The sequence below is a fragment of the Struthio camelus genome, chromosome 5 (assembly GCF_040807025.1).
Source record: "Struthio camelus isolate bStrCam1 chromosome 5, bStrCam1.hap1, whole genome shotgun sequence".
Classification (NCBI taxonomy): domain Eukaryota; kingdom Metazoa; phylum Chordata; class Aves; order Struthioniformes; family Struthionidae; genus Struthio; species Struthio camelus.
In genome coordinates, this window is record NC_090946.1 from 40,864,019 (window position 1) to 40,891,626 (window position 27,608).

Genomic DNA, 27,608 nt, shown 5'->3' on the forward strand with positions numbered 1-27,608 from the left:
CAGAGCTTGATAGGTATAGCAAAAAGACTATATGATGTGGTACCTACAAGAGTGGGAGACTGGATCTGATGGCCCAGTAAGTCCCTTCCTACCTCATTTTCCTAAACCTGTATAATTTGTGTGCACCTTCTGAGAAGCTGAATGAGAATACTTGCTGTTTGTGATGATGATTGGGGAGCAAAGGAACACAGTTTTGTTGTTTTCACTCAGAGCTGCTGCATCAGGATGGTCAACAGCAGAGCCTGTAGCTGGGTCTAGCCTCCTGTCAGTGCTTGCAGGCAGGCTGAGTCAGGAAGAGCCACTCTGTGTTTTTAGCAAAGCAGAGGGAGGTGACCCCTCCAAAGGGTCTGCATGGGAGTCTTCAGGAACCCAGCTAGCGTGGGGCCTACATTTCTAGCTCAGCATCAGGGAGAAGGCCTGAGGCAGAGTGATGCAGAGAAGCCAGGAAAGGTGGGTAGATTTGAGGTGGGTGGGGGCCTCAGGCTGGAGATCTAGTTTAGAGGGCTGAGGCATCCAGTAAAAGAGCAAGAGGGAGCGGAGGAGAAACGTCTTTGCTGGTGCACAGTCAACCATGCAGGCATTTCCACCGCTCCTGGCGGTGCTCCTTGCTGCCAGCAGATGTGCAAGCTAAGACTAGGGAGGCCTGCGTTACTTTGTAATGGATCGCTGTGTGTTGCAAACATTCCTATAGCCTGTTTCTTTCTGTAAAAAAGATGACATAATAATATTTCTCTAGTCATCCTAAAGAAGTGTTAAGATTCATCTTTATACACCTAATACATACAATATAATATACACTTATACATCTATATTCATTTTATATATGGTGAAAACAAAAAATGCTGCATTAAGAGATCAGCGTTTGTTAATGACATTGTTATAAACTCTACTGGTTTAAGACAGAGGGTAAAGATGGAAACAGCAATTGGCGTCATAATCCAAACAAAACGAAAACGCAGCTCCGAAGCATCATTTAATGATATACAAGCTGGGTCCAACAGGCTCAGCCTAGAAAGCTGGGATAAACCGGCAGAACAAATCCAGTGCAGTTCAAGGACAGCCTTATGCCTGATCCCCGCCCCACGGGAAGGCCACCATCACTACTTTGGCTCACCAGCCCCCTCCCGGGCACCACGAGCCGCAAGAGGCGCGCGGCCAACAGCAGCCAGCAGCCGGCAACCGCGGCGCGCCGCCATGTTGTGGCCGGCAACCCGCCCCCTCCCTCCGCCCACCATCTCCTTCGGGGCGGGGCTGCCGGGGTGTTGCGCAGGCGCAGAGCGCTGCCGGGCGGCCACGTGACGCGGGTCAGCTGAGCGCGGGCGGAAGCGGCGGTGCCGGGGCTGTAGCTGTTAGCGTAGCCGTTACCGGCGCCGGCCATGGCGTCCATCCTGGACGAGTACGAGGACTCCCTGTACCGCTCCGCCTCCGCGCAGCAGAGCCGCGCCACTGTGGGCATCCCGCACTCCGGTAAGGCGCGGCGGCGGCGGCGGGGCGCGGCTCTGCTCCGCTCCTGCTCTTTTGCCCTTGTTGCCTCTGTGCCTGGGGTGCGAGGAGCCCGAGCGCCGGTGGCGGCCGCGGGTTACCGTCCCAGTCGGCGGGCGGTGTGCCGAGGGCTGGGCGGCGGCGAGGTAGCACACGGGTGGCGTTACTGGGAGTTTAGGTATTGAAATAGTTATAATCCTCCTTTTTTTTTTTTTTTTTAACATACGTAGTTACTTTTATCGTGCAGTGTTACTGTGGAGACTGAGTGCCCTGAATAGATGTTGAGCAAAACAGCGTTGATACATGGTGTGTGACTGAAAACTATATTTTCAAGGCTTCAGGTTTTCTTCTTGACTGCTGTAACACTGTCTTCAGCCGTGGCTGTCTTACAGTTGAGAAATCTGCCCGTTTGCTGACAAACGACGTTGGCAAAAGAAGTTTTGGAAGCCCCTTGACTGCAAAGGCACCGCCTAATTGTGACTGTTCTTAAATCGTATTGCGCTGATGGTCTTGAACAAAACTTGGATTGATAGAAGTTGTGGACAGTCTGAGGTTTAAGCAAACTGGGGAAAAAGTGCAAGTAAATAACTTCCTTCCTGAAGGCAGTCCGTAATGTTATCCTGGAAATTTTGGAAGGTGTTAAGCTTATTCCCCTTTATTCAGTTAGTTGTTCCCTGTGCAACACAGGTGCTGTTTTTCAAAGTTGTAGATAACCAAGTAGTGACACTGATGTTGCAGACACTGAGTACAGCTGAGGTGTAAACTTCCAGTGCCACTTCAAGTTTAGCGAGTCTGCTTTGACCCTGTAGACTTGACTAATGTTGGTGAAATTAAGTCTTTGAACAAATTAAAAGCTCGGGGGTGGAGAGGAGGTGGGAAGCAGATTTGTCCAGAAATCAGGGTGGGAAATGCTGCATAGAGTATCTGACTTGAATAGAAAAGGGATATTGGGGTCAGGGTGGAGAAAAGATGACTGTTTGAAAGGATTATATAATATAATATAGGCATTCCCTTTGTAGAGGGATGTGGAAGCTAGAGAAGTGCATCCTTCTCCTGTTATGAACACTAGTTAAATTTCTCGTGTTAATAATGATGATCCTACATCTGTTTTAATTGTAGCTGATACCATCTTGAAGAGTCCAGAGTGCACTGATCTGAACTGTGATTGAAGCTTAAAACACAACAATGGAACACGCACCCCCCCACACACATCTTGGTACACTTGCTAGGTCCCCTTTCTCCCCTGAGTTTGGGTTTCCTTGCTTTCCCAGTTAGTCACCCTTGGTTTGCCTGCTGGTGACAGTCTGGAATAAAAAAAACAGGATTGCCTGAATGTATGTGACTTGGTGATCTTCTTGAGATAGTTTGTTCTTTCCACTGGAGTCATCATTCCTTACACATGCATGCGCACACACATATGTATATATACATGTTTTTCTTCCCCCCCTGCATTGGTTAGCTGTGACATCATGTAAAATTCCAGCTTAGGAGCTTTGCGTGTTTTGATCCATAGTTCAACCAGCAAATTCAAGCCATGGTGTTGAAGCTCCTTAATCTGAAACAAAGAGCACTTGTTTTGCTTTCGCTTAACCTGAAATAAAGTGATGCACATTTGCATGGCTGGATAACGTTTAAGCTGTGGATCAAGATATAGGAAAAAGTCTTACATGCTGAGCAGAAAGCTGCCTACTGATATTATGGTTGCTTTGTCTGTTCCTGTGTGTGTGTCTTGCCTCTAAAACAAAAGACTGAACTTTAATGATCCCATAGTCGCTCTATGTTGAGGCAAGGAGAAGGCATTGGCAGAATAGGCAGTAGAAGGGGTCATAGTGTTAGCAGGCTGCTCTCCACTACTGATCTGGTGTTTTCTGCAGCAATTGGGCTAAAAACAGTTTTTCGGGATAGTTTGGGTGAGGTTATAGATATTGAATGTGCTTCTGAGTGGTGCTGTTAATGCCAGTTTACAGAGTGCCAGGACTGTACCCTTTGGGGTGGAAGTAGTCTTTTTCCTCTAAGGTACAATCTCAGGTTTGTTCTGGCCCTCCCTTTATCCTGTGTGGATTTTTTGTTTGTTTTTATTTTCTTTTTTTCCTCTTGATATTCAGCTGCTTTGGCCTTAGCTTGCTGTAGGTCTTTCTCCCTGTAATATTTTTATCTGGGGTAACTGCTGCGTGGCTCTGATTGCTCTAGATATTCTTCACTCATACATGGAGTGAAGCAGATGGGTTAACCTAGCAATGTCTCAGGTCTCTAGCCTAAGGTAGTATGATCAGACTGTGATCCTCTGCTGCTTTCTTTGTTACAGGGTTAGGTGAGATTTTTGTATGTATGGGAAATTGGGGCACTGGGAAAACTTGACTTGCAAGACAGATGTGGATGAAAATTTAAGATCTGTTTGGGGATATGTGGCTGTTTCAGGATTTTGCTAATGGGTATCACTTGGTTTGTTTTATGTGCATGGCTTCTTATTTTACAGTTCACTGGCATATCTGAGCCCTTTTGTAGTTTTTTGCTTCCTCATAGGAAGCCTATAAAGGATGCTGTCCTTTTTTAGAAATAGAATGGCATGGTCTCTGCAAGTCCCATGATTTTGGGTGCAGAGGTCTATCTGTCTTCAATGAAAACTGAATCTGTCATGCTGCTTCACTCTCCTGCCACGTGGTACTAAAGGTTGATCAGTCATAAAACTTGCAGATTTGTTGCCTGCTTGCCTCCAGCTGGGCCTTTACATGTGCTCTGTAGCCAAAGGAACTAATCTTAGTTTGGATTGCTTCTTGTGGTTTTTGCCCATCTGCAATGAAGTTCGTAAGAGGCTTTTTTTAAAGCAATAGGATTCTAGTGTTCTTTTTTTGTTAACATAATTCTGCGGAATTATGTTACTTTATGTCTTTCCCATCTCTTTAATAACTAATCTCTCAACATGCCTCCCTCTGGCTGTCATATTTCCCAAGGTGGCTGAGACTAAATCAACTAGCTGAATACTTAATCAGTGGCGTGAGTTAACCTATTCCAGTTGTACTCACTCCCGTTCTGAGTTCACTAAAGTTTTGCTTTGTCAGCCTTAAAAGGCAACATGTCCCACAAAGTGGCCATGTGTTGTCAAATTCCAACCCCCTCAATGCTAACCTTAACTTAATCAGGCAGTTTTCAGAAATCGGACACTGTTTACCAAAGGATTCAAGGGCTAGGTTAGTCTGGCTTCAGGTTTGCTGTGAAACAGGAAACCAGTTCAAGTGAGCTTTGGCTTTCAGAGAGCCGTTTATGCCAAAATTGAGGGCTGATTTGGAAATCACTGGGCTTTGGTTCTTGTTTTGGCTCTAATCAGTGGTTTAGCATCCCGCCAGCAACAACTGGATAGCTGCAATTAGGATAATGTTATGGCTAATAAAACAGTGTATATGGTAAAAGTGGCATTGTGGCCTCTAGCTGTGTTCTCTGCAGCAAATAATCCAATGGACTCTTCTCTGCAGTGAAATCTACTGTGTAGATATATTAAAAAAAAAAAAAAGACATGGATGCTTTAAAAGCAACTTTAGCTTGTGACTAGTGGATGTCAAGTATGGTAGCTCATTCAATTCGAACATAGAATAAGAGAGAAATATATTTCAATTAATGCCACAGTAGTCTTTGGAGTAGCTTGTATGGGAGTGCCAAATGAGGGTCATCTTTGTGTCTTATTTGATATTATCCTTTCTTTCCTATCTTGAACAAATAAACTGTCAGCAAAGGAAAACAAACTACTTTCCAAATTCCACTCTTCAGCTTTTTATGAAGTTCGTGGTAGTTCCCCTGGAAATCGGTCTATGCGCTTTCAAATTAATACTTGTGACAAGCTTGCAGTTCTGTGGCAAGACAGTAAGGCATATTACTGTTTTTGTTTTCTGCTATGCATCTGTGTGAGTGCTACCGTCAGTGGTCGTGCTCCATGCACACGCTCCCTTTTCGGTAAAACTCAGAGCAGGGGACGGTCTCTCTTGCTTTGTAGGTTAGATTTTGATGTAGTATGCAGGGGGGTTTTGTTTGTGGGGTTTCTTTAAGTGTTCTTTTTCTCCAGGGTATGTGAATGCACGACTGGAAAAGGAAACACCAATATTTAATAAGCAAAGGATTGATTTTGCTCCTCCAGAGAAAATTAACAGCCTGGTGGTCTCATCTAACCAGCTCTGTATGAGTCTTGGCAAAGACACTCTTCTCAGGTAATGCCATCAGTGACCTGGAGTTATTGCATGTTTTCCTTGCCTTTTTTTAAAGTTACTAGAGAACATCTGATTATAAACTGGATAAAAAAGCCGTGAACCTGCATACGTGGAAAACTGTAAGAAATCATGCCTATGTGAACTTTTGTTGATAGCATGCTTTTATGGCTCCTCTTTGCAGGATTGATCTTGGGAAACCAGATGAACCTAATCAGGTAGAGTTGGGACGCAAAGATGAAGCCAAAGTCTACAAGATGTTTTTGGACCACACAGGTGAGGCAATGGACTACATTCAATTACAGTGTTTCACAGCATATGCAATTGAATGTGCATAGCAAGCACTAGTGAAGGAGTACTTTTTCTGTTCTGCAAGAAAGGCAAAAAGGTGGTTCTCCTGTGGGCTAGACTCCATTGCCCACGGGCTCTGCCTACTGATTTGCCTCTGTGCTGTTAGAAACACTTTGGCTTATTAGGTGTATATTTTTGCTTTTGACCTGTCCAAAATAAATACTGATGCAATCAGGCTATTCTGAGCAAGGCTACTAAAAACAGTAAAGGAAATCTTTGAAGTTCCCTGGTGCTGTGTGTATATATCAGAATTCTTAAAAGCACTGTAGAACGTCTGCATCTCACTGTAGTATGGACTGATTTTTTTTAAAAAAGCAGACAAACCAGAAATGTGGGAAGGTCGATGATCGTTAGTATCACTAGCTGCCAGGGGTAGAAGAAAACTCTAGGAACTGTTTCTCCATAGAGCATTTCTTGAAATAGAAGAATGCGTTTTCACTGAAGCATCTGGGTGTATTCATTTTAGTTTGTAGCGTACGGACTTCTGTTCTTATCCAGTATGGGAATCCCCCACGTTCTTATGAACGCAGATCCCTGGGGAAGTCTTGGATTAAGTATGTTGGTATCGGTGCTTGTCAAATATGAGGCTGAGAAGCCTCAGGAAATTGGCTTGTGGAGGTACAATCTAAATCTGTTCTCTTCTTCCTGTGCCCCTCTCCTGTTGGCAGGCTCTCATCTCCTGATTGCTCTGAACACCAGTGAATGCCTCTACCTGAACAGAAGTGTTCAGAAAGTGCGGGCACTCTCTCGCTGGAAAGGCCACTTGATTGAAAGCGTAGGCTGGAACAAATTTCTTGGTTCAGAAACCAACACTGGGCCTATTCTGGTGGGGACAGCCCAGGGGCAAATTTTTGAGGCTGAGATTTCTGTCAGCGAGGGGAGCCTCTTCGGCACTAACCCTGACCAGTACTTCCGACAGGTTTACACACTGGAGGAGGAATCGGGACCTGCCCCGGTCTGCTGCCTGGAGATTGAACGAGGGATAGAAGGAAAATTTTTTATTTTAGCGACCACTCGAAAGAGACTCTTCCAATTTGTTGGCAAGATACCTGAAGGGACAGAGCAGCAAGGCTTTGGCTCCATATTTGCTATGCATGCTGACCATTTGCCCAGCTTCCGGGAGTTTCCAGCCAGCTTTGGCTTCAGTGAAATAGCCTTCTACACCCCAAAACTGCGCTCCAACCCACGTTCCTTTGCCTGGATGATGGGAAATGGTGTCTTGTATGGTACGTTGGACTATAGCCGGCCTGATTCAATTCTGAGTGATGAACGGGTCTGGGTTTATCCTTCTGATATAGACATAACTGTGAACAAGCCAATCTCCATTGTACTTACCCAGTTCCACTTTCTGTTGCTGCTGCCTGATGGGGTGAAGGCCGTATGCACTCTGAATGGGCAAATTGTTTTTCAAGATCTGTTCCTGGAGAAGTTTGGCACGTTAACACGCATGATCAAAGATCCCACTGTCCAGCAGATATGGATCCACACTGAGAAAGTAGTGTTCCGCTACCATGTCCAGCGGGAATCTAGAGATGTGTGGAAGATGTACATGAACATGAACAAATTTGATTTGGCCAAAGAGTATTGTAAAGACCGTCCAGAGTGCCTAGATATTGTGCTGGCAAAAGAAGCAGAACACTGCTTCCAAAACAAGAGGTACCTAGACAGTGCTAAATGTTATGCACTGACCCAGAACTATTTTGAGGAAATTGCCCTTAAGTTCATCGAAGCCAAGCAAGAAGAGGCCTTGATGGAGTTTCTAATTAAGAAGCTGAGCAACCTAAAGCCTTCTGAGAAGACACAGACCACTCTGCTGACTACGTGGTTAACAGAGCTCTACCTGAACTGGCTAGGTATATTGGAAGGAGATCCCTCAAAGCGGAATCTCTACTTGGATACGCGGGAGAAGTTTCGCACCTTCCTGGGCAGCCCCAAAAACAAAGACTGTCTGTTTAATAACCGTGCATCTATTTATGAGCTGCTGGCAAGCCACGGGGACACAGAGCACATGGTATACTTTGCAGTCATCATGCAGGACTATGAGCGAGTAGTAGCTCACCACTGCCAGCATGATGAGTATGATGAAGCCCTAAGTGTGCTGTCCAGGCACAGAGACGAGAAGCTGTTCTACAAGTTCTCTCCAGTCCTCATACAGCATATTCCCAAGAAGGTGGTTGATGCTTGGATTTCTATGGGCTCAAGACTGGATGCCAGGAACCTCATTCCAGCCCTTGTTAACTACAGCCAGAGTGCCAGCACCCAGCAGATCAATGAAGCCATTAGATATATGGAGTTCTGTGTCTATCAGTTGGAGGAAACTCAGCAAGCCATTCACAACTATCTGTTGTCTCTCTATGCTTTGTGTCGGCCAGACTCCCTGCTGTCATACCTGGAGCAAGCAGGAACCAACCCAAACAGGATCCACTATGACCTGAAGTATGCACTGCGCTTGTGTGCGGAACATGGGCACCACCGTGCGTGTGTCCATATTTACAAAGTGATGGAATTATATGAGGAGGCTGTGGATCTCGCATTGCAGGTGTGTGCGTGTCTGTGCGTGCATGCTATGGCATATAGGAATCTAGCTGGTTCAAGCGATCTTGAACAGCCAAGCACTGAGAGGACACAGGCAAACTTGTCAATATAGGAGCTGTGCAACTAAGTCTAGGAAGAAAGATCTATCTGTTAACTTAGTTCTCATTTTTCACAATTGTTTTAAGTGAACAGCTGACTGACAAGCCATAATTGGGGATGGAGGGGTGGGAATGGAAAGCAGAGTTCTATCTTCTATCTGTCTTAAGCTCTGGCTCTAACACCAAATTCTTTTAAAATAGCTGAGTTTATGCAAGACTTGTATAGCCATTGTTCAGGTTTGTAATTGCTTCCTATTCCCCATTGGGATAGTTATCACAGGAGAGTGCCTTTGCCAGCTTAGTCGGACCGTCACGGAGGTGTTGCAGTTTTTCTGTTAACATTGCTGTCTCTTCACTAGGCTGTGTGGCCAGCAAAGATACAGTAACGTATGCTTGTCCTTAATGTAGTCCTGGGCTTTGTTCTCTGTTGCATGGCAAACAAATCTTCTAGCTGGAGCAATACTGGTGGACAGGAGAGAAGGTGCTTGGCATGTAAGCAAGTGGCAGGCCGTTAGTGCAGCCCTAGGCAATGAAACAGCAATAGAGGTCTTCCACTCGTGTCTCCTCACGTAGGCAACAGGCTTTGAAGTTGAATGGAGAATAAATGAAGAGGGAATCTTAACTCAGTTTCCTTGTCTGTTTAACGTCCAGGTGGATGTTGATCTTGCCAAATCCTGTGCAGATCTCCCTGACGATGATGAGGAACTCCGGAAGAAGCTCTGGTTGAAGATTGCTCGCCATGTTGTTCAGGAAGAGAAGGATGTCAAGAAGGCAATGGCCTGCCTCTCCAGCTGTGCCCTGCTGAAAATTGAAGATGTCCTGCCCTTCTTTCCAGACTTTGTCACTATTGACCATTTCAAGGAGGCAATCTGTAACTCCCTGGAGGACTACAACAAGCACATTGAGGAGCTGAAAAGGGAGATGGAGGAAGCCACACAGAGCGCCAAGAGAATCCGAGAGGACATTCAGGAAATGAGAAACAAGTATGGCTCTGTGGAACCTCAGGAAAAATGTGCTGCCTGTGACTTTCCACTTCTAAACCGCCCTTTTTACCTTTTCCTTTGTGGCCACATGTTTCACTACGACTGCCTCCTCCAAGCAGTTTTTCCAAACCTTCCTGCCTATAAGCAGGCAAAACTTGAAGATCTTCAGAAGAAGCTGGCAGCCACCAGCCAGCCTTCCAAGGGCCACCATCGTCCTAAGGATGCAGATACTGCTAGCTTGGGGAAGGGGCAACAGAGCCGGGAACAGGTCAAAGCTGACATTGATGATATTGTGGCAGCCGAATGTGTGTACTGTGGTGAGCTGATGATCCGGTCCATTGACAAACCTTTTATTGATCCCCAAAAATATGAAGAGGAGATGCAAAGCTGGCTGTAGCTTTCCAAATCCGTGGCTTCTGCTACACCAGAGCAGTTTTGTTCACTCCCTGCAAAGCTTCTTTTGGTGGGGATGTAACCTCCAGAAGTGTGAACACAAATGGCTTCTGTGGAATTAAGGAAAGAGTACCATGGTCTTGTTACCAGCATCACAGTGAATTAGGCTTGAAAATGGGGAGCGATAGATATGGCTGCCTACAGACTTGACGATTGGAGCTAACTTACTGGAATCTTCCCCTCTCCCTTCTCACCCCTAGCTGATGTTTGCTACTTGCTGTTCTTCTGAAGTTCTCAGTGTGAAGTTAATGGAGTGCCTTGTTGCCCAAAAGGATCTGGGAAGAGCCTATAGTTTCTGTCTGTTTTCACCTGGACTGCTTTGCTGTTATGTGGTATTTCTTTAGATGAAGACAACCTTAAAGGGAAGGGCAGTGAAGAATACTTAGCAGTGTAGACTTCATTCATCACTTTCAAAGCTAAAATTGCCTTTGGTTTCCTTTTTGCAGAGAGTCTTTAACTACATACACTGAGAGAACATGAAAGAAGAAATGCTCTTGCATATGTGTTTTGTAAACATCATGCTACACAAATACATGTTTCTACACAATGTAATATAAGAATGTGTATAATTTTCAAGCAGGAGTGTCTCATAATACACTTAAGTCATTGCCTGCAATTCAAGGGATATAATTTGCTTTCCTACAAGCTTTTTGGACAAGCCTGTACGGTTGAAGAGACTCTTCACTGCTTTTGGCATACTTTCTGGCCAATTCAGCTATCCCTCCTATTTTCCCTATGACTGTCTTTGTATAGTGGGTCTTGGTTTCACCTTTGCCCCAAACCAAAATTGATAAATGCACTAGTAACATTAGTAAAGCTTCAACTGATATTCTGCAAGTAGGAATGTTAGACTGACCGTTTGTATTATTCTGCTCTGGTCCTCTTCAAGCTACGCTTGAACGTTAGAAGAGAGTAATCTATAGTCAAAGGTTCTCTCAAGTTAGAGTAGAGAAAAGCTCTGCGGGTTGATTGTTAAATTTGTCTTCTCATTTGAAGCCAGTATGTTGTGACTAAGCAGCTTTTGCCTTCATGACCGTGTCTGATAGTTTTTTGGATGGCTACAGGTCAGTGCTTCTGTCCGTTGCTCTGAGTTGGAACGCTCTTCCCAGAAAGCAGTGATCACTACTGTGGGAGGGGGAACAAGAAGTTCTCTCGAGCAACTTGCCAGGGGTTCCTTGTTTTACGTCTGAGGAGAGTAAAGTTTTTAATGAAGCTCTGCTGTTGGAGGCTGAATCACAATGGTAGGAATTAGGAGAAGAGTGGAATGATCTAAATGGAAAAGATTATTCTTATTATTTAAGCCAGGACAAAATATTGTCCTCTGAAAAATCTCTTCTGGACATATCTGTGTGCACTTATCTTGATCACTTGTCTTGGCCAACTGCTCGCTTATCCTGTTGATAGGATTGTAGAAAGGGGTCTTTACATCATTGAAAGGGAATGTAAATTGGTTTCCTTAATGAGCTGACCTAGGGATCTTGATAACCAGGCAGAGTTCCAGGGAGTTTTCACTAACTGAGGGCTTCAGCTTGTAATGGTTGAATTTTATCCAAGTAAAATGACATGAGTACTAAAATGCAGAGCTGATAGTAGGAAGACCTGAGGTTTTGAAATCCTCATTTCACTGTTGGAGCCATGGGGTAGGTAGTCTTATTACTACCACCGGGTAGGTAGTCTTATTACTACCACCTGCTAGTGCTTGTTGATGGCTTATCAGAAACCACTGGTGCAGTGGTTTTGGAAACCACATGCTATAGTTTTCTTTGGTTCTAGGTAGCCTTTTGCTTTGAATAAACTGATGTGTCTACCAACAAAATTTGTGATTGAAAACGGAGCGTCATGTCTTTTGAAGTTCAGCATTAAACCTGTTACAGCTTGGCACTCATGAATCATCATCTTTTCATGTAAGCAGTGTTATGTTTAAGGTTGTGTGTATCATTAGAAAGCAACAGCAGCCCAAACCAGTTTCTGGTCAAAGGCAAGTGGCTGTTTTTCTGCCCTTTAGGAGAAATGTAAGTAGCAGCTCATCCAAAAGCAGGGAGTTTTAGTTTCCTTGGGAGATTCTTAATACTTGTTCCATCTCTTTACTTTTGGGTGTTTGCAGCATGCTTTTCCTGGGATATTAGAATTATTGCAGCCCTCTGTTCTTTCCCTACTAGTGCTACAGAATAGTCAATTTATACAACGCTAGATAAGTGTTTCTGTTGTGCTCCGAAGAGGAGAAATATTATTTGCTTATAGATCCTTCCAGGGAGATATGATGGTGCTTAATATTGGAAGAGTGTACGTGTGGGAACTGTGGCACAAGTTAAAACACACGAGTGTCTGCCAAAGATGGGGTGATAGGGGAAAGAACCTCGAAAAGCTACCAATTCAAGTTTTAAGAAAAATTTAGTTTTGTTACCTAATGAGCTGTATGCAACGTTTTTCTGAGGGCTGTAGGCTTTTGCAACAGATGCATGTACCACAAATCTCACGCTTCCTTACCTTTGTTAACTGAAAATCTTACTCGTTTGCTGTTAAGGCTGTGGAGAGTGTTAATGCCTGCAAAGATCTGGCACTGATAAAATGACTAGTGCCAGTAGTACAGGAAGCTACATAAAAATGTCTTCTGAACTTCCCTTACATTGTCATCTGCTCCAAAAGTTTGAATAACTATTCACCTGTGCTTCGTGGCAATTTTGGAATATCACTCAGAGAAGGTATGAGGTTTTTGGAGCGGGGCGGGGGGCAATAAAGGGAAGTGAACTGCATACTGTTCTCCCATATATCCACTCTGCAAGATCTCATCTTGCTTGCTTTCAGAATAACACTTATCTTCTCTCCTTGTAATCTCGCAGTTACCTTTTTGAAGTCATAGTCCTCTGTAGCAGGGTTAATGCTGTCACAGGTATGATTTCTTTTACCTGTGAATGAACTATGTACCAGCTGTTCAGAATGATGTGGTCTTAGGCCTTGTCTGTGTGAATAACCTCTACCATTTAGTTTAATGTAGCAGGAGAACAACATAACCAAAAGGGTGGGTGGGAAACCAGCCCTATTTCACCAGAATAAATATCTGTAAAGGAAGCTAAGCCAGAATAATTATCCTAGCTTAATTTCACATGCCAGATTTATGCTGGAGTAACTGTTATGCAGGCAAGGTCTAAAGCAAACTTGTGCCTACTATCTTCTCTTAGGCTTCCAGCCAGGGACTAGTAAAGTGCTGTGAGTTGGGGGAGACATGGTAAGTATGTGTTATGGCAGAGTTTGTAGAGAATTTCAGAAGTACTTGCAGCTGGCCTAACTAGTTGGAAGCAGCTAACAAGTGCTGAGAGCTGTGTGTTTTGTCTTATTTCTGAAACTAAATGACTGGGCTGGAAATTTAGTAAGGTAAATTCTTAACAAGCCACTAGATGTCATTGCTCTCCATTAAAATACTGAGGTCTGCTGCAGAGGTGCTGAAGGTGTTCTGGAGAAAAGAATATTACAGAATAACGATCTACTGAAGTGGGACCCAGTGTCTTTCTGTGTGGGATGTGGAGACAGACCTGTAAGCTAGTTATTGGAGATGCTAAAGAATTGTCTTTAACTGAAAGATGATCTGAGTTTACAGGATTGCTAGTCTTCCTGTTGTGAATATCAAACACCAGATTTGCTCTATTAACAAATTAATACCAGCCCTCTAGTGTTTAACTGCATTCCAGTGTAAATTCCTACAGACCTATCCAATTTAGTAAGGAGTGGAGAAACCATCTGTGGGCCTGGAGTCACAACATCTGATGGCCTTGGATCTGGCCATTCTTGGTTGCCTCATCTTCACCCTGCCCCTGTAGCAGAGGGGGTGGAAATGAATGTGACCCGACTTCTTAGCTGCCAGAGTTCAAATTTGGGAATTGATGGGAAGTCTGTTGCTCCTTGCATCTTAGTCCCATAGTCCTGTACTAAGCTGTGGGAAGATAGACTGGAAATGGGTCTCTTCTTTGCAACAAGTGTGATTAGTTGAAATTTGAGGTTTGAAATATGCAAGGCTTATGGGATCTTTATATATATGTATGTATTTTAATCCAGATGGATTAAATATTTCTCCAGAATAAACTGAGTCCCATGCTATTCACTGTGGTACGTCCATTTGGTGTTTATACGAGAATCTTATGGCATCCTCAAAGCAGAAATGTGTTGGCGAACAGTTCCTATTCTGCCTCTTTTTGTGTTTTTTTTTGGGGGGGGAAGTGTTTTCCATATAATAATTTGGCCCAACTTTAGCTATCTCTTTGACTTCAGTGAAGTTTTCCCAGTGGCACTGCAGTATTCATGGATTTGTACTTCTCATACTGAGTTGCTAAGGAGGAAAAAGCTCATTTCACTGGGAATAGGAGCATTAAAGTTTTGGTGAGATTGAAGAGCTTAGGGCTTGAAAGTGAAAGTAGTTACAGGAATACCTTGAATTTGCACTGGGTTATGTATAGGTTCAGCTCCTAAACTATTGGATGTCTCTGATCATGCCCAATCCTTCTCATTTTGCTACCTTCTCATGAGTTCCCTTTAGAATTTGAGCTTCATGCCCTTACTGTGATTTTAGAGACTCATGATACTTCCCCCTCAACTCTGTTTTTGGGCTTTTTCACCCCCAGATCTCATGGAAAGGCTACTTTTGGGGGGAGTATGAGCTACTTTTGGGGGGTATGAGTTTTAAAGCAACCTGGTCTGCAACTGCTTTCAGGTGGTAGAATGGGAAAAGTTTAAACAAACTTGTTAGATCTGCCTGTCAAAACTGGTTGGGATGAAGAGAAAAAGGAGCTCAGAGCTGAGCATTTCTTCTCTGCGATGGCCAGAAGTATTGGAGAGAGCTTGTTTGAATCAGACTGGTTGCCTAGGAACAAGGAAGCTACAGGAGCCCTGCAAGACTACAAATATAGCTATAACTGATCCTACAGGCTCTGTTCTTTGTCACTGGGGCAGTTCAGCAGAGGACAGTTTCCAGCTTACAGCAAGTCAGTACTGGGTTCAGACTTGCTGGAGTGCTTCACAGCCCTTCGTAGTACGCTACCTGTCCTATTTGTGTGAGGTGCTGTCAGTGCGTGGCTTTAAGGCGCTTATATCTATGTTGTGCTGGTGCTCTTCTAGGTATATCCAATTTCACTACATATGCATAGTGAAGTTCTGTAATCAGAATTCTGACTGTATGTGCAGTTTTTATCACAATCTCTTTGCACGTTTTTGTTTGTGTTGAAATAGCACCTAGGAGCCCTTATTCTGGGCTGGTCAGATTTAATGTTGCTGTTCCCATGCATCATGTCCCTCCTACCCTGCCCTCCCTCCCTTTTCTAAGGGGGAAAAAAATAGCAGACTCAGTCCTGTGCAGGATGAATGTTGCTTGCAATTATTCCATAAATTGTTTTCTCTTTATTCATTATATAGCCTCAGGCTTTGCATCATCCAGACCCTGTTCTAAATTCGGGATCAGCTTCAGGGGATTGCTGCAGCACTGAGTGCTGTACCTGAACTCTGCAATTCTCTTACTTGGGAGAGGATATCTGAAACATGTGGGTTGTCTCCAAAGTGGAGATTCTTGTGGCATGGCACTCTCATACTCTTAGCACTATTATCAATTTATATGTTCAGGGTACAGCTCCCCTTGATGATTTGTGAGTGCTAAAGATCTGTATTCAACAAGCTTATGTGCTCATCAGTTGCTTGCGAAGAGCTGAGCATCTGTCTTCATCATGCAGGAGCTCTGTAGCATGTGTAGGGATGCAAGTGAGCTCCGCAGGGGAGCCTTAACAACCTTAATCCACAACTAGTCTTTCTTCCCACACCTCCTTTCCCCATGCCTTTCACACAGTCTTGCTTCTGCAAGACAAGGAGGTAGAGTTCCCATAACTGTTTGCTGCACCTGTGCCTTATGCTCGGGGTACATGCATCCTGTGAACAAGCACAGGCAGAACTCCTCTGCAGAATAGAGTGGTTAATGAGACTTAGACTGTGGATGTAAGACTATTTAAAAGCAGCAGAATGCTTCTGGTCCTCCAGACCAGCTGATGGCTGCAGAGCTTGGTTAGCGTGGGAACGGGCACAAGGTGACGTGCCTGTGCAGCGTCAGGCTGTCTCAGTGCACAGACTTCCATCATCTGCTTCCAAACACCACATAGATAAGCTGTATTGTAAAGGTGCGTGCAGGCTGGACCTGAACTGATGTGTGTAAAGCAATAGCTTTGACGTTTCCCAACTTTGCAGGAGTTCATACGTCTCTGCCGTGCCGCCGTGTTGACTGTGAACTGGGTTGTAATCAGAAGGGGGTTTGACCCAGCCTTTTGTTTGTTTAACACTTGGCATGTTTGCTTCATCGGTAAGTGAGTATTACTGATTGTGGTTTCTGCAATGGAAGTATATGTTCAGGAGAAACTGAGCTGCCGTCCACCCTTAATTTCATATTTCATATTAAATGGTTCATTGTAGGTGGCAGCTTGTGTGAAAAGGATTGAACAACTGGTTTTAGTATTCAAAAGTAGGTACTCTCCATTTTGTTCACTTGAAATCCAAGTGCTGGTCACTTGGCACTGCACTTGTTCTTTGGAACGCAGCCTGAACTTGGAGGCTGCTGGACTCTGCTTAAGCAGACATCTGTGTTTTCCAATTAGTTCAGTTATTCAGCAGTGTTTTTCATCTCTTTGCATGTACATACTGAACAGATTTTGTAATAAATAAATGATTGTTGTTGTACAGGGTTCATAAGAAAGTTGTTTCTAGCTTTTTTTTTTTGACAAGGTGCATAGTTTTTTCTTTGAAAGTAGGTCTGGTGTGTTTTGATCTCTGTTGCTTCAATTCTTTTTCTTTTTTCCCTTCATACAGGAGGGTATGTAAATTGGGCCAATGCCTTTGGATGAATTAGGAATGTTGCGGACGAAGATGAGCATGAAGGTTGCTGTTTTAGTGTATTAGTTCTTTAGGACTTCTCTTTGGAGACATGGTTGTTACAATTATTAGCAGCTGCTCCAGCTGTTTTTAATGGCTGCTATCTGTCTTGTATCCATGTGAACAAGATCTTCATTCTGGTAAGAGCCTATGAAGGTATGGGCAGTCAAAAATTTTTGATTTTGGCTAATTAGTATTAATGGCAAAATAGCTGTTGTCCAATTTTTCTCCTAGTGACTGTCAAGACAGCATTAATATGCATAGTTTATCTGGTTGATAAAATAAAATACAGATACCTGAAGCATATGTTGCCATCCTTGATAGCAAGGCCGTGAACTAACATCAGCTCATGCTGCTTAAAAAGACTGAACAGAGTGTTGCTGGGTGAGGAGGAAGCTGTGGGAGTTGAGGCTTACTCTCCTAGATGTCCCAGTTCTTTGTTTAATACTCGCCTGTGTGACACAGCATGACTGTCTCTGGTGACATCCGCATTTGTGTTGTAGTGGTATATTCTGCTGAGCAGCCTTTTCTGGGAGAAAAGCGCTTCCTTATGTTGTGCAGTCTGTTTCGAATACTTGCCTGCTTGCCCAATTAATGGGATTGGAAAAACTATGACCATAATGTCATCTTTCTGCTATGTTCTTGTATGTAAGGTTGCTTATGATAATCCTCTGTACGTGCTTCAAGGACTTGCAGTGCCAGGATTTCCAAAGCATAAAATACTTTAGCACAGGAAATGTCTAATGAAAGTGGAACGTACAGAAATCTATTCCATAATAAGGCAGCTCTTGTTTTCATCCTGTCAGAAAGCATTTGTGAGAAAGTAAGTGTAAACTGTAAAGTAACTTGGGTTTTTTTGATTTCTTTCAGCTCATAGGTTTCTCTAGGAACACATGAAGGACACAAATGTCGTCTTCTGCGAGTTTGAGTGGGTGCAAATCGGTTATCGTGGACTTTTGTGTTTATAAATAGTGTCTTTTTTCTAATTTGTTGGTTGCTGACTGAGAACTGACTCATCATCCTTGATATACTCAATATTTGTACATACAGCATGAGTTTTAGGAGATTGTGAAACAAAGAGATACGAAGCAGTATTGAGTAGTCAGTAAGCGTAAATTCTGGCAATAGTTTCTTTGCCAGTGTAGAGCCTGAGCTTGCTCCCTGCCAATTGCTTTTCGCTGCAGCGTGGTAGAGCCCTTCAGAAGCAGTGGGGAGTTTTCAGTGCCCCTTGTATCCTTACAGAAATGTACCTGGAAGATGTTGTTGGAGTTGAGTGATTCAGCATTGTATTTCAGCAGCTTTGGGTTACAGGCAGTTGTTCATCCAGTACTGTGACAGCTGAGCCCAAAGTAAAGTGTGGGTTATTTGCCTGCCAGGGATCATCTTGTCCTGCCCTGAGTTACTCTGAAGAAAATCAACCCCTTGGAAAGTTTAGGCTGTTGCCTATAGTTAACTTAGGGTGAGATGGGGGAAGGGAAGAATTTCTGCAAAGCACTGGTATTGCCAGTCCTTCTTTCAGCACATCTGCATAGTGCCAGTCCAGAGCAAGCTTGCTGGAGGCTCTCTGTAAAAGTCAACAAAAATCTGTAGGTAGAGCCTTGGGCAAAAGTGCGAAGTGCCCTCCTCTTCTCCTCTTATCTCATTCTCCAGAAGTCAGAACACTTATGGAGCTGAATGCCTTTTCAGAGGCCCTGAATCAGCAGTAGTGGTGGAGCCAGGTCTTCCTGATGCCTGGTATGTTCTGCCTTTTTATTCACTCTTGTCGCTGGGACAGACATTAGCTCAGCAGCCACCTCTGCCTCCCGCTCACTCCCTTCTGCCTTCTCTGCTTACTGCTCTAGCAAAGAACACCTGCCTGATCCAGTTTGATTCTGACATAAATATTAAATATCGGAAGGGTCAGTAGGGAGGAGGTGAAACTCCCTGAGACTGAACTTGAAAGGTATAGAAGAAAGGAAGGGAATTATGCTGAGGGAGTAACAACAGAAGCCTGCTGACTTCCAGGCTTGGGAAGGATGAAATGTGGGAGAGAGACCAAAACTGTGCCAAGGTAGTGTGGTGCATGTAGCTTTGCAGCCTTTATTCTGCTGCAGCAGAACTAATAGAGGCTGTGTAAAATACTCGCTCCTAGCCAAGCTACTTTCCTGAGGGGTATATTTCTTTTCTTTGTTAATCACAGACAGGAGCAGCCAGAGATGGTTGTGAGGAAAAGTGTGTCTCAGGTATGTATCACTTGTGACAGATGTAGAGGATGAGCTACAAGCCTCCAATATGGGAGGAGCAGGAAGGAATTAGAGTAGGACAGAGCATACACTGGATACAAGAGGGTTACAGATGCGTAAATAACACCTTCTGATATTGTTGGGTATGATGCCTGGCCTTTAGGTGCTGCTTGAGAAGGGCTTTTCTTTCCTAAGCTATCCTGTGCATGCGTCTGAAATACTCAGGATCCTTAAAATGCCCTTAGATGCTGACATTCACGCAGCAGAGTCGCTACTAAGGTGTTAGCAGGGATGTTGTCATGTCTTGGAACTAATGCCTCCTCTTGCTTGCCCAATGTAGCTGTTTAGCACTGTCTAAGCAGCAAAGGAATAAGATGGCTGTTTGACCAAAGTTTGAGATTAAATCTAAAGAGAATGCTCACAGTAGGGTAGTCATTAAAGAACTGAGGCTGGATTTTTATATTTCTTCCCTCCTTTACCAATGTCACAAATGACATCCAAAGAGGATTTGGCTTCTCCCTGTGCCCCCTCCTTTCTGACTAATGCTGCTAATGAGTATGGGAGGCTTGAGAAGGCTGGAGAAAGTAATCCTTCCCCTGACACACAGCAATCTGATCTTGCACAGAAGGGGCTGAGTTCTCCTTCCTCCTTTTGAGGTGGGGTCACACAATGTCCCCATTTCAAAAAAAAAGAAAAACAGCATCACAATTTTGTCTCTCTATCAGCTCTATTTCTCTTCCCTCCCTGAAGCTTTTAAGTTATGTAAGTGGGGTTGTAATCTGTTGAGATTCCTTGGTTTTCTGTGGCAGTACAACTTGCTAGCCTACAAAAGGCTGTAGTGTCTGGATCCCTTCTATCGGGGGGGATGTAAATGCAACTGAACCTGCATGTTGAAGGCTGCAGCTGTGGGATGGGGGCTGCAATAACTTCCCTGAAATGCTGAATGGAAAGTAGTTGTTGGGTTTAATAAATGGGGATGTTGCTCTCTGCTCTAACACAATCCAATATGTATTGAAGGTGCCATTTTCCTTTCATAGCAGGAAGGAAATGAGATCTCTGTCTCTTGGGAATATGCTTCTAAAACTAACTGGTTGTGTTCCTCTGTCACTTTTTAGTGCCTTTATATAGTAAAGATTCATGTACTTGGTTTCTAGACACAGCAGCCCGTGTGTTAGCTCCCTGGAGGATATTGTTTCTCTGCCAGGTTTCAAATGTCACAGTCTCATTAACATCTTAGCTCAGGCATTGGTGTTCCTCTCCCATATTCAGGTGCCCCAGTAAGGATTCTTATCACCCCAAAACAGTTACACTGGATCCCAGCCCAGCATGCGTGGGCACTGGCAGCACTTGGTTATTTATAGGGATTTCTACTTCCTTCTTTTCTTTGGACCATTTTCTTATTTATTACAAGTATTCCTTGTTCCTTCCATGCTCCACTGAATGCGACACTCCCAGGGCCGTGGACGCATGTTAGATGTTATATATGTACCCTCCCAGCAGCTGGGGCCAATGCAAGCAGGAGGATGTGACACAGCAATAGCCTGCAAGACACAGGGCAAAAGAGCCACTTTTGTGCCCTTTCATAATTTGGTGTATTAACGCACAGCCACTTTTATCAGTTGCTGATGCGCTAGACTGTAAGTCGCAGGCGTGTGTCCTATGCGCTCTTCCCCAGTCAGTGTGGTAGTTAAGTCTGACAGAAAGATGGGGCAGCTACTTGTATCTGTTATCACAGTAAAAGGCAAGAAGTTTCAATGATGCTTAGCGCACTGTTATTTTCCTTCCAACTTTTGCAGTTATGAGGGGTGTCTTGTGTCATCTTGTTGATTTACTGTATAATTGTTAAAGCTGGATATCTTGAGCACCATTATAATGTAACTGGAGACTGGCAAATGCTCTGAACTTGTTTCCAGTTGAGATTGTTGCCTGTGTGTATACAGAGGGGGAGAAGGGTAGGTAGCAGGGATGGGATCTTTCAAACAGTACAGTACTTTTTTTTTTTTTCTTTGATTTGTTCTGCAAAAGGTAAATTGATAGTCTCATTTTTACAGAGGTGTTTCCGCTTTCCCCTTAAATTTCTATTGCATACTGTCTAGGATAAGTGTGGTGGAGAAGAGACAGCAGCTGTGGTAGTTACTTGACAGCTCTGTGCATGTAGAGTAGCTCAAGGCACGTGCGGACTGGCCAGCCAGCTGATGAAGGGAATGCAGAGCAGCAAATTCCCCTTTGCTTTCCCTTATTGGAGGTGCTGGCTGCATTTCTCCGTTCTACCCAGCTGCTGTTTCCCACAAAACTTGTAGGAATCTGGTAACTTTGAGACTTCTGCCTCATTCTGAAATTCAGTTGAAATCTGCCAGTAAGCCTCTGTTGGGAGCTCAGTGCTAGCAAGTGTGATTTTAAAAAGCTTTGCTTCTTTGGAAGGTGGGGGAATAATGACTGTTACAACTGAGCAAGATGTGGAAGGACTATGTGGAGTGGAGCAGGACCCTGAATGCAGGAAGAAAACCTGCAGGGGCTATCATTTGAGCAGTTCTTATCAGAAGGCACTAGCAGATGAGATTAGGAGCCATTCCTTGAAAAGTGTCCATAGCGTCCGCTACTCCTCATTAACAGATGGCTCTAAGAGGCAAATGTGGACACAAAACTCTTGCGTGTTTGTGCTTGCTCTGCTCTGTGCCTCTCCTGGCAGTGCTCACTGGCATAATCTGCTGGAAGTTAACCTTTTACTAGAGGTGTCATTACAGAGGCTGGTATAATTCATCCCACTGCCTGTAGCAAATTTGTCTCTCTCCTTCCAGACTCCTCACAACAGGAAGGAATTCTTTTAGAATGGTAGAGAAACGCTGAGCATAGGATCTTGCACTTGTGACAGGCAAACCTTCTCATGCTATGAGTTGGGGTTTTTGTTTTGTTTTGTGCTTCCATTGCCAGGATTGTCCCCACAATCCTCTACCCCAATTACCCATTGATTAGGGCTTCTCTGGTAATCTGCCAGATGCAGGTTTGTTACCAACAGATGGCAGAAAGCATTTGAGGTAATGAGAGAAAGGATAACGATTGCTGATCTGCATAATAATCAGCTTGTGAACAGGTTTCATGGTTTTTCTGTGTTTCTACTGGTTCAAAGATTACACTGCCGGAGAACCAGGCACCTTCTCGCCAGTTAAAGAAATAGTAATGGAGGAACCTGTTTAAGTCCAGCCGCTGTCAGGGTTTTTGAAGAAACACACGCTGCACCACAGAGCTGTTGAGATTGGATCCAGAGTGCTAGAAAAGAACAGCTGATCCTCTTGCAATCAAGACCTTCTACCAACCAATGTGGTCAGAAATAATTCCCATTCTGCTATCTCATCCTATCTCCCCAGCTTTGCCACAAGGTAGGAGGATCTTCAGCCCCTTTGCACCAGCATCAGCTTTGCACTGTCTGATGCCCAGTCTGAAAAATGACTTTCCAGTTCAGTGGCTTTTGGGGTTCTTCAACCCAATTCTGCCACTCCATTGCCGCTTACAAGTCCACATTTAAACCGCTCTGGAGTCTTTGCAGAGAGAAGTCTTCTCTGATGTACCCTAGAGCAGTGTTACTAGAGTTATCTATATCATAATTCAATGCTTTCATATGCTATGCAAGACCTATAGTATGGACTTCTATTGTTTGTCTGAAAGCTGTATATGTTTGGGCTGCAATTGCCTTAGCAGTTTTCCACAGATGAAACAAGCCATGTGCACTCATCCAAAAATGATCTTGTCTTGGTGCTATTCACTGTGAATTTTGCCAAAGGATTTGGATTAAAAAAGCTTTTCAGAAAGCAGCCCTAGGTACCAATGCAGTATCATTCTCCATTTATTTCCTAAGTGGGCTGGTAGACGCAGAGGACAAGCTTCCATTCAACCCTTTGACTTTGTGATATCCCTCTCTTGGTTCAAGATCTAGATGGAGTTATTTGAAATTGGACCTGATTCCACTGAACAGTAATGCAGATGATCTCCCTGAGAACTCTTTCCTTCTGCCCTGGGTGCTGATAGTACATCAGCCCCCTGGCAGTTCTCTGGAAGAACAGCATTTCAGTCTCATGTGTTTCATATGTAGCCGTGTACTTGTTTGTAGTAATGTTAGTGTCTGAAGCTTGCAAGGCAATCACTGTCTACTCGTATGTGTTGCAACTGTATAACGTGTAGGAAAGAAGGGGATTTGTTTTTATTTTTTGAGCTTATCTAGTGATAAATAGTCTAAAGAAAAGGCTTTCGTCTGCTACAGACATTGCTATTGATTAAAGAATTTTCCTTTCCTTCGCCTGGTTTCTAAGGAAACAAGGTTTGGGCATGTGAGCTCGTGCACATGTGTTATATCCTCTTTTTGGGGGCTGTGTTTTCCTCTACAATTTCTGAATCTGTTTGCCAAATGCAATCTTTTTGACACAGAGATTTTAAAGATACTCGCTTCCTGTAAGTCCACTGAAAATAGGTGGTGGGAAGTGAATTTTACTTGTGGCTCCATAGAGGACATATGTGGCATAAGCTCAAAGTCTGAGATACTAGAGTATCCACTTGGGAGAAAAACTGTGGAGGCTGTGGCCAAAGGAGAAAACTTCATCTAACACTGAGACTTGCTAGACACATGGGAGTCCAAATGCTAATTCACAGAAGAGCCATCTTTTGTAAATCAGCTTCTGCTACTGTTTGTGAAAACTAGTCGCAGTAGCTGATGTGAAAGAAACAATGTGCTTGCATCTTTCAGAGACAGCCCAGGGCTATCTTCCTAACTTAGCACCATCGCAAAATTGTAGGCTATCCTGGTAGGTGCTAGGTCACTTGTTAACATGTTCTGTTTATTTTCTGCGGAGAAAATGGCTCAATTACTTTGTATTCAAGAGGGACCAGTGTTTCTAAAGAGAGGTGGGGGTATACAATCATTCTGTTAGACAGATGACCCCTGATTAAGTTTGGGCTTGCCCAGAGCCCTTGCAGTGAGGGAAGAAAGCCTGAGGCAGAGGTTTCATGTGCATCTGAGCTGGCATTCATTTCTCATGGCTGGAGGGGACCAGTAGGCACTAGAAATGACATAAGGAATGCATGGGGAGGGAAGAAATGGGAAGAGGGGGGAGGACTTTCCTCTCTTGGTGATGGGGAGCTGTTTGTTTTACTGTATCTCAGGCTGCTGAGAGTTTGGATAGGTAAAATAATGTGTATTCCTAAGGCAGGATCAGTTTTGGTGGAAACAGTAATCTTGACAAATAGGAGTCAACTGTGAGACTGTGTATCCTGACAGCAGCAAGCTGAATGAAACACAGACTTCTTGGAACTGATCGAAGTGTAAGTAGGAACAAGTGGTGGTGGTGGTGGAGGGGTGTTGGGTTTTTTATTTTTGTTTCTTTACCCTTCTCCCAAAGAGTGGTGTCTGTTAACTTTGAGTCAGTCTTTGCTCTTACTTGGAGACCTGTCTGCTGTTAAGTGATTCCGGGGTAACCAGCAGACTTCAAGGCGCAGTATTACTGCGACGGTGACTATCTTCCAAAATGGGAAATTGAGCCACACTGCTGCAGGGCTGCTTCTCTGAAGCTGCGTGTGCCGCTTGGGAGGTGGTAAGAGCACAGGCTGCTGGTAAAGTGCAGAGCTGCTTGTCTTCAGGCAGCAGAGACTGGAGAGGTGCCTCTGACTCCCAAAGGGAACTGCTTTAGCTGGGATGGGAGTGAGGGGGAGGCTGGACTGTCTCTATCTCCCCTCACCCCATTACCCTTTCCAAAAGGCAGTCGCTCTGTTAGTTGGTAGAGCCAAGTTTCTTGAATGCTGGCAGGGAGTAGTGCTGCTGAGCTTGGTTTTTCAGAAGGGAGGTTGAACAGGACAGTACCTGCTATTGAACTCTCAGGAACCATGTGTTAACAAGTGTGACAGGCACAGTCAAAGCGCTTCACAAGATGTGCTGGAGTCTCTACGCCAACTGCTCAAGTCAAGCAACTGAGAGAGACAGTTTATTTAGGGGACAAATAGAAGTGCTTCTACAGCATATTTAAAAAAAAAAATAGAAAGGTGGGGGATTTTTGTGTGTGGTGTTGTGTGTGGGGGGGGTGGATTTTTTTTGTTTTAGAGCACCCCTCCCTTCCAATAAATTTCCCTGAAAGTGTTCTCAAGGCTGCTGCGCGGTGTAATGTCACTTCAAGCCCATACAAGATGGAATATGCTGCTCTTTAGCAGGTGAAACAGATGCTCCAATGAATGAGGCTGCATTGCTCAAGGCAGTGTGTTCAGTGAAGCGTTGTCCAGAGCCTTGAGTGCTGGAACAAGTGAAGCTAAGCTTAGAAGCCACTGAGCTGCTGTTAACACAGCTTATCACAGTTATTTTCTCTCTGCTGTAATGCTGGCATTGACTTCTGGCTTTGGTCCACCTAGTAATACTGTACTTTACTGTGAGAGATTCCCTGTGTGATCTGTTTTAGACAGCAGAGGTGCAGGCATTTCTGTTCAAAAGTAATTGATTACTTATTGATTAGAGTATAATCAAATGCTTTTTTTCTGGCCTTAGCCTCTTGCAAGTGAGCATAACAGAAAAGGAGTTTCAGGGATTAGTGTAGGTCACTTGCATTTCTACATGTTTATACCTGACTCTTGTTTACGCCCACCTATGTGTGTAACACGCTTGTGTTTGCTGCTGAAATTGTGGGATGGTATTGGTGCTCAGCAGTCTTCAGAAAGAAGTCCTTTGTTCCTCCAGCACACCTGCTTCTACTTTCTTCCTTCCCTCTGTCTGTGGATTCCCTCAGCAGCACCACTGTTAAGGCTTCAGGGAGTCAAACTGCAGCAAAAGCATTGCCAGTGACTTTGCAGAAAACAGTGGCTGGCCCATGGCATCTCTAATTCCTTGTAGTGCTTAACTACTCTGAGAATGCTGAGCTATTCATTAGCACACATAACAGCAGTACTGTGTGGTACTTCAAAGAGGGAATTTAAACTCCAGCAGTCCTACTGAGATACTTTATTGCCTTCACATTGAGGCCCTTTCTTCCTAGTGAAGATGCCTGGCCTCAAAGGGGCAGGTTGCTTTATTTACAGATGGCACGCTGTTAATTTATTTTTGAAGAGCTTTTCGTAGCAGCCCCAGCTCTAGAGCGAATCTAGAGCATGTTTTGTGTAGGATGTGGTGCATAATTTTGAGAGGGAGCTGGATGCTTGTAGAGACTAATCCTGCCCTTTAATAAGAGCGAGGAAGTATTGCAACTATGAGTGGTTTAAGCCTTTGGGCCCCTCCCCAAAGTGTTTGGTTTTGCTCTGCCTCCCGAGTCCTGCACAGGTGGCAGTGAAGCAGGATGCTTCACAGGCCTCTCCAACTTGGTTAGAAGCTCTAGATAAAGTGCTGAGTGCTGCAGAATAGGAATGATGCCTCTGTGTAGGCAGCAGATTAAGCTGAGATGGCTGAACTGATTACTGTCCCCAGCTGTTCCCTCTGTCCCCAAAGTTGTTGCCCTGCAGCAGTGTTGGCTAGGGAGAATCTGAGCAGATGAGAAAATCAATGCTTGGACTCTTAGAGAACAACTTTTAATCTTTCCTTGAGCCAGCCTGAACAACTCTAAGTAGAAAAGAGGATTGAGCGGTTACAGCACCCTATCCCTTGCTAGTTTACAGGAGATATCAGAAAGCAAGCTGTAAAGTTAGGTGATGCATTAGGATGATAGAGGAGCTGCGATGCCTCTTGACTGGCTGATCTTGCAATGGGGATGCTGCTCCCCGCTAGAGGGACAGGATAGATTGTTGAAGGGGTGGTGGTGGAGCAGTAATTGCTTTGGCTATCACAGTTTAATCTGCCACCGCATGAACAAGAACTTGAATTGGGGCTTTTCTCACATCAGAGCTCTGTTTTCTTCTGTCAGTTGCTGGACTGACCAAAGGAAAGATTAGGAGTCTGTTTTTAACTGAGTACTGATAATTTTTCCCTCCTTCTCGTTACTTAATACAATACAAAGTCAAGGACACCTCATGCAGTCAACACCTTGTTCTCAAAACTGATAGAAACAAGAACCAAATAAAATAGCTCACGATGAGCTGCTATTTGCTTAATGCTTGCTTCTTTGAAGGTGTAGAAAATCTAGCACATCTTCCTGGTTCTGATGTTTGCCTGCTCTGTGGCCTTTGAGTCACTTGATGCTATAGTAGAATAGGAAAAATGATACCTATGGCAGATGGTTGTGTGGCTATTTCACACTCAGAGGAAACTGGCGTGTAAGACTGGCTTATTTCTGATTCAGCAAAAAGCTCCACCCTTGCATATCTGAAAGAGAAGGGGAGAGAAAGGCTCCCAAAGAAAGAGTGTTGGCGTCTTTCTGTCCTCTGCTTGGATTGCTGCCAGAGCTCGTGATGGAATGAGCATTGTGACAGATTAAAGTTACACTAATCCAGATCATCCAGAAA

General features: G+C 44.1%; 1 protein-coding gene across 3 annotated transcripts; it reads left to right on the plus strand.

Annotated features, from left to right (window-relative positions):
- Positions 1-1,272: 1,272 nt before the first annotated feature.
- VPS18 (VPS18 core subunit of CORVET and HOPS complexes) lies at positions 1,273-18,612 on the plus strand. 3 transcript variants are annotated; one of them, XM_068945878.1, is made up of 6 exons: positions 1,333-1,467; positions 2,602-2,698; positions 5,537-5,678; positions 5,860-5,951; positions 6,695-8,565; positions 9,311-18,611. In XM_068945878.1, the coding sequence occupies exons 2-6, from the start codon at positions 2,668-2,670 to the stop codon at positions 10,037-10,039; spliced, it is 2,865 nt and encodes a 954-aa protein (XP_068801979.1). In that variant the 5' UTR covers positions 1,333-1,467; positions 2,602-2,667; the 3' UTR covers positions 10,040-18,611. The 3 variants fall into 3 exon arrangements, with proteins under 3 accessions (XP_068801978.1, XP_068801980.1, XP_068801979.1); XM_068945877.1 differs by lacking the exon at positions 2,602-2,698 and having other exon boundaries at positions 1,273-1,467; XM_068945879.1 differs by lacking the exon at positions 2,602-2,698 and having other exon boundaries at positions 1,294-1,467; positions 6,946-8,565; positions 9,311-18,612.
- The last annotated feature ends 8,996 nt before the right edge of the window (positions 18,613-27,608 follow it).

Excerpts from the sequence above, each read along its gene's own strand:
- VPS18 (XM_068945877.1), top strand. The coding sequence starts at position 1,377 with ATGGCGTCCATCCTGGACGAGTACGAGGACTCCCTGTACCGCTCCGCC. Across the intron at positions 1,468-5,536 it reads TGTGGGCATCCCGCACTCCG|GGTATGTGAATGCACGACTG; the intron begins GTAAGGCGCGGC and ends CTTTTTCTCCAG. Across the intron at positions 8,566-9,310 it reads CTGTGGATCTCGCATTGCAG|GTGGATGTTGATCTTGCCAA; the intron begins GTGTGTGCGTGT and ends TTTAACGTCCAG.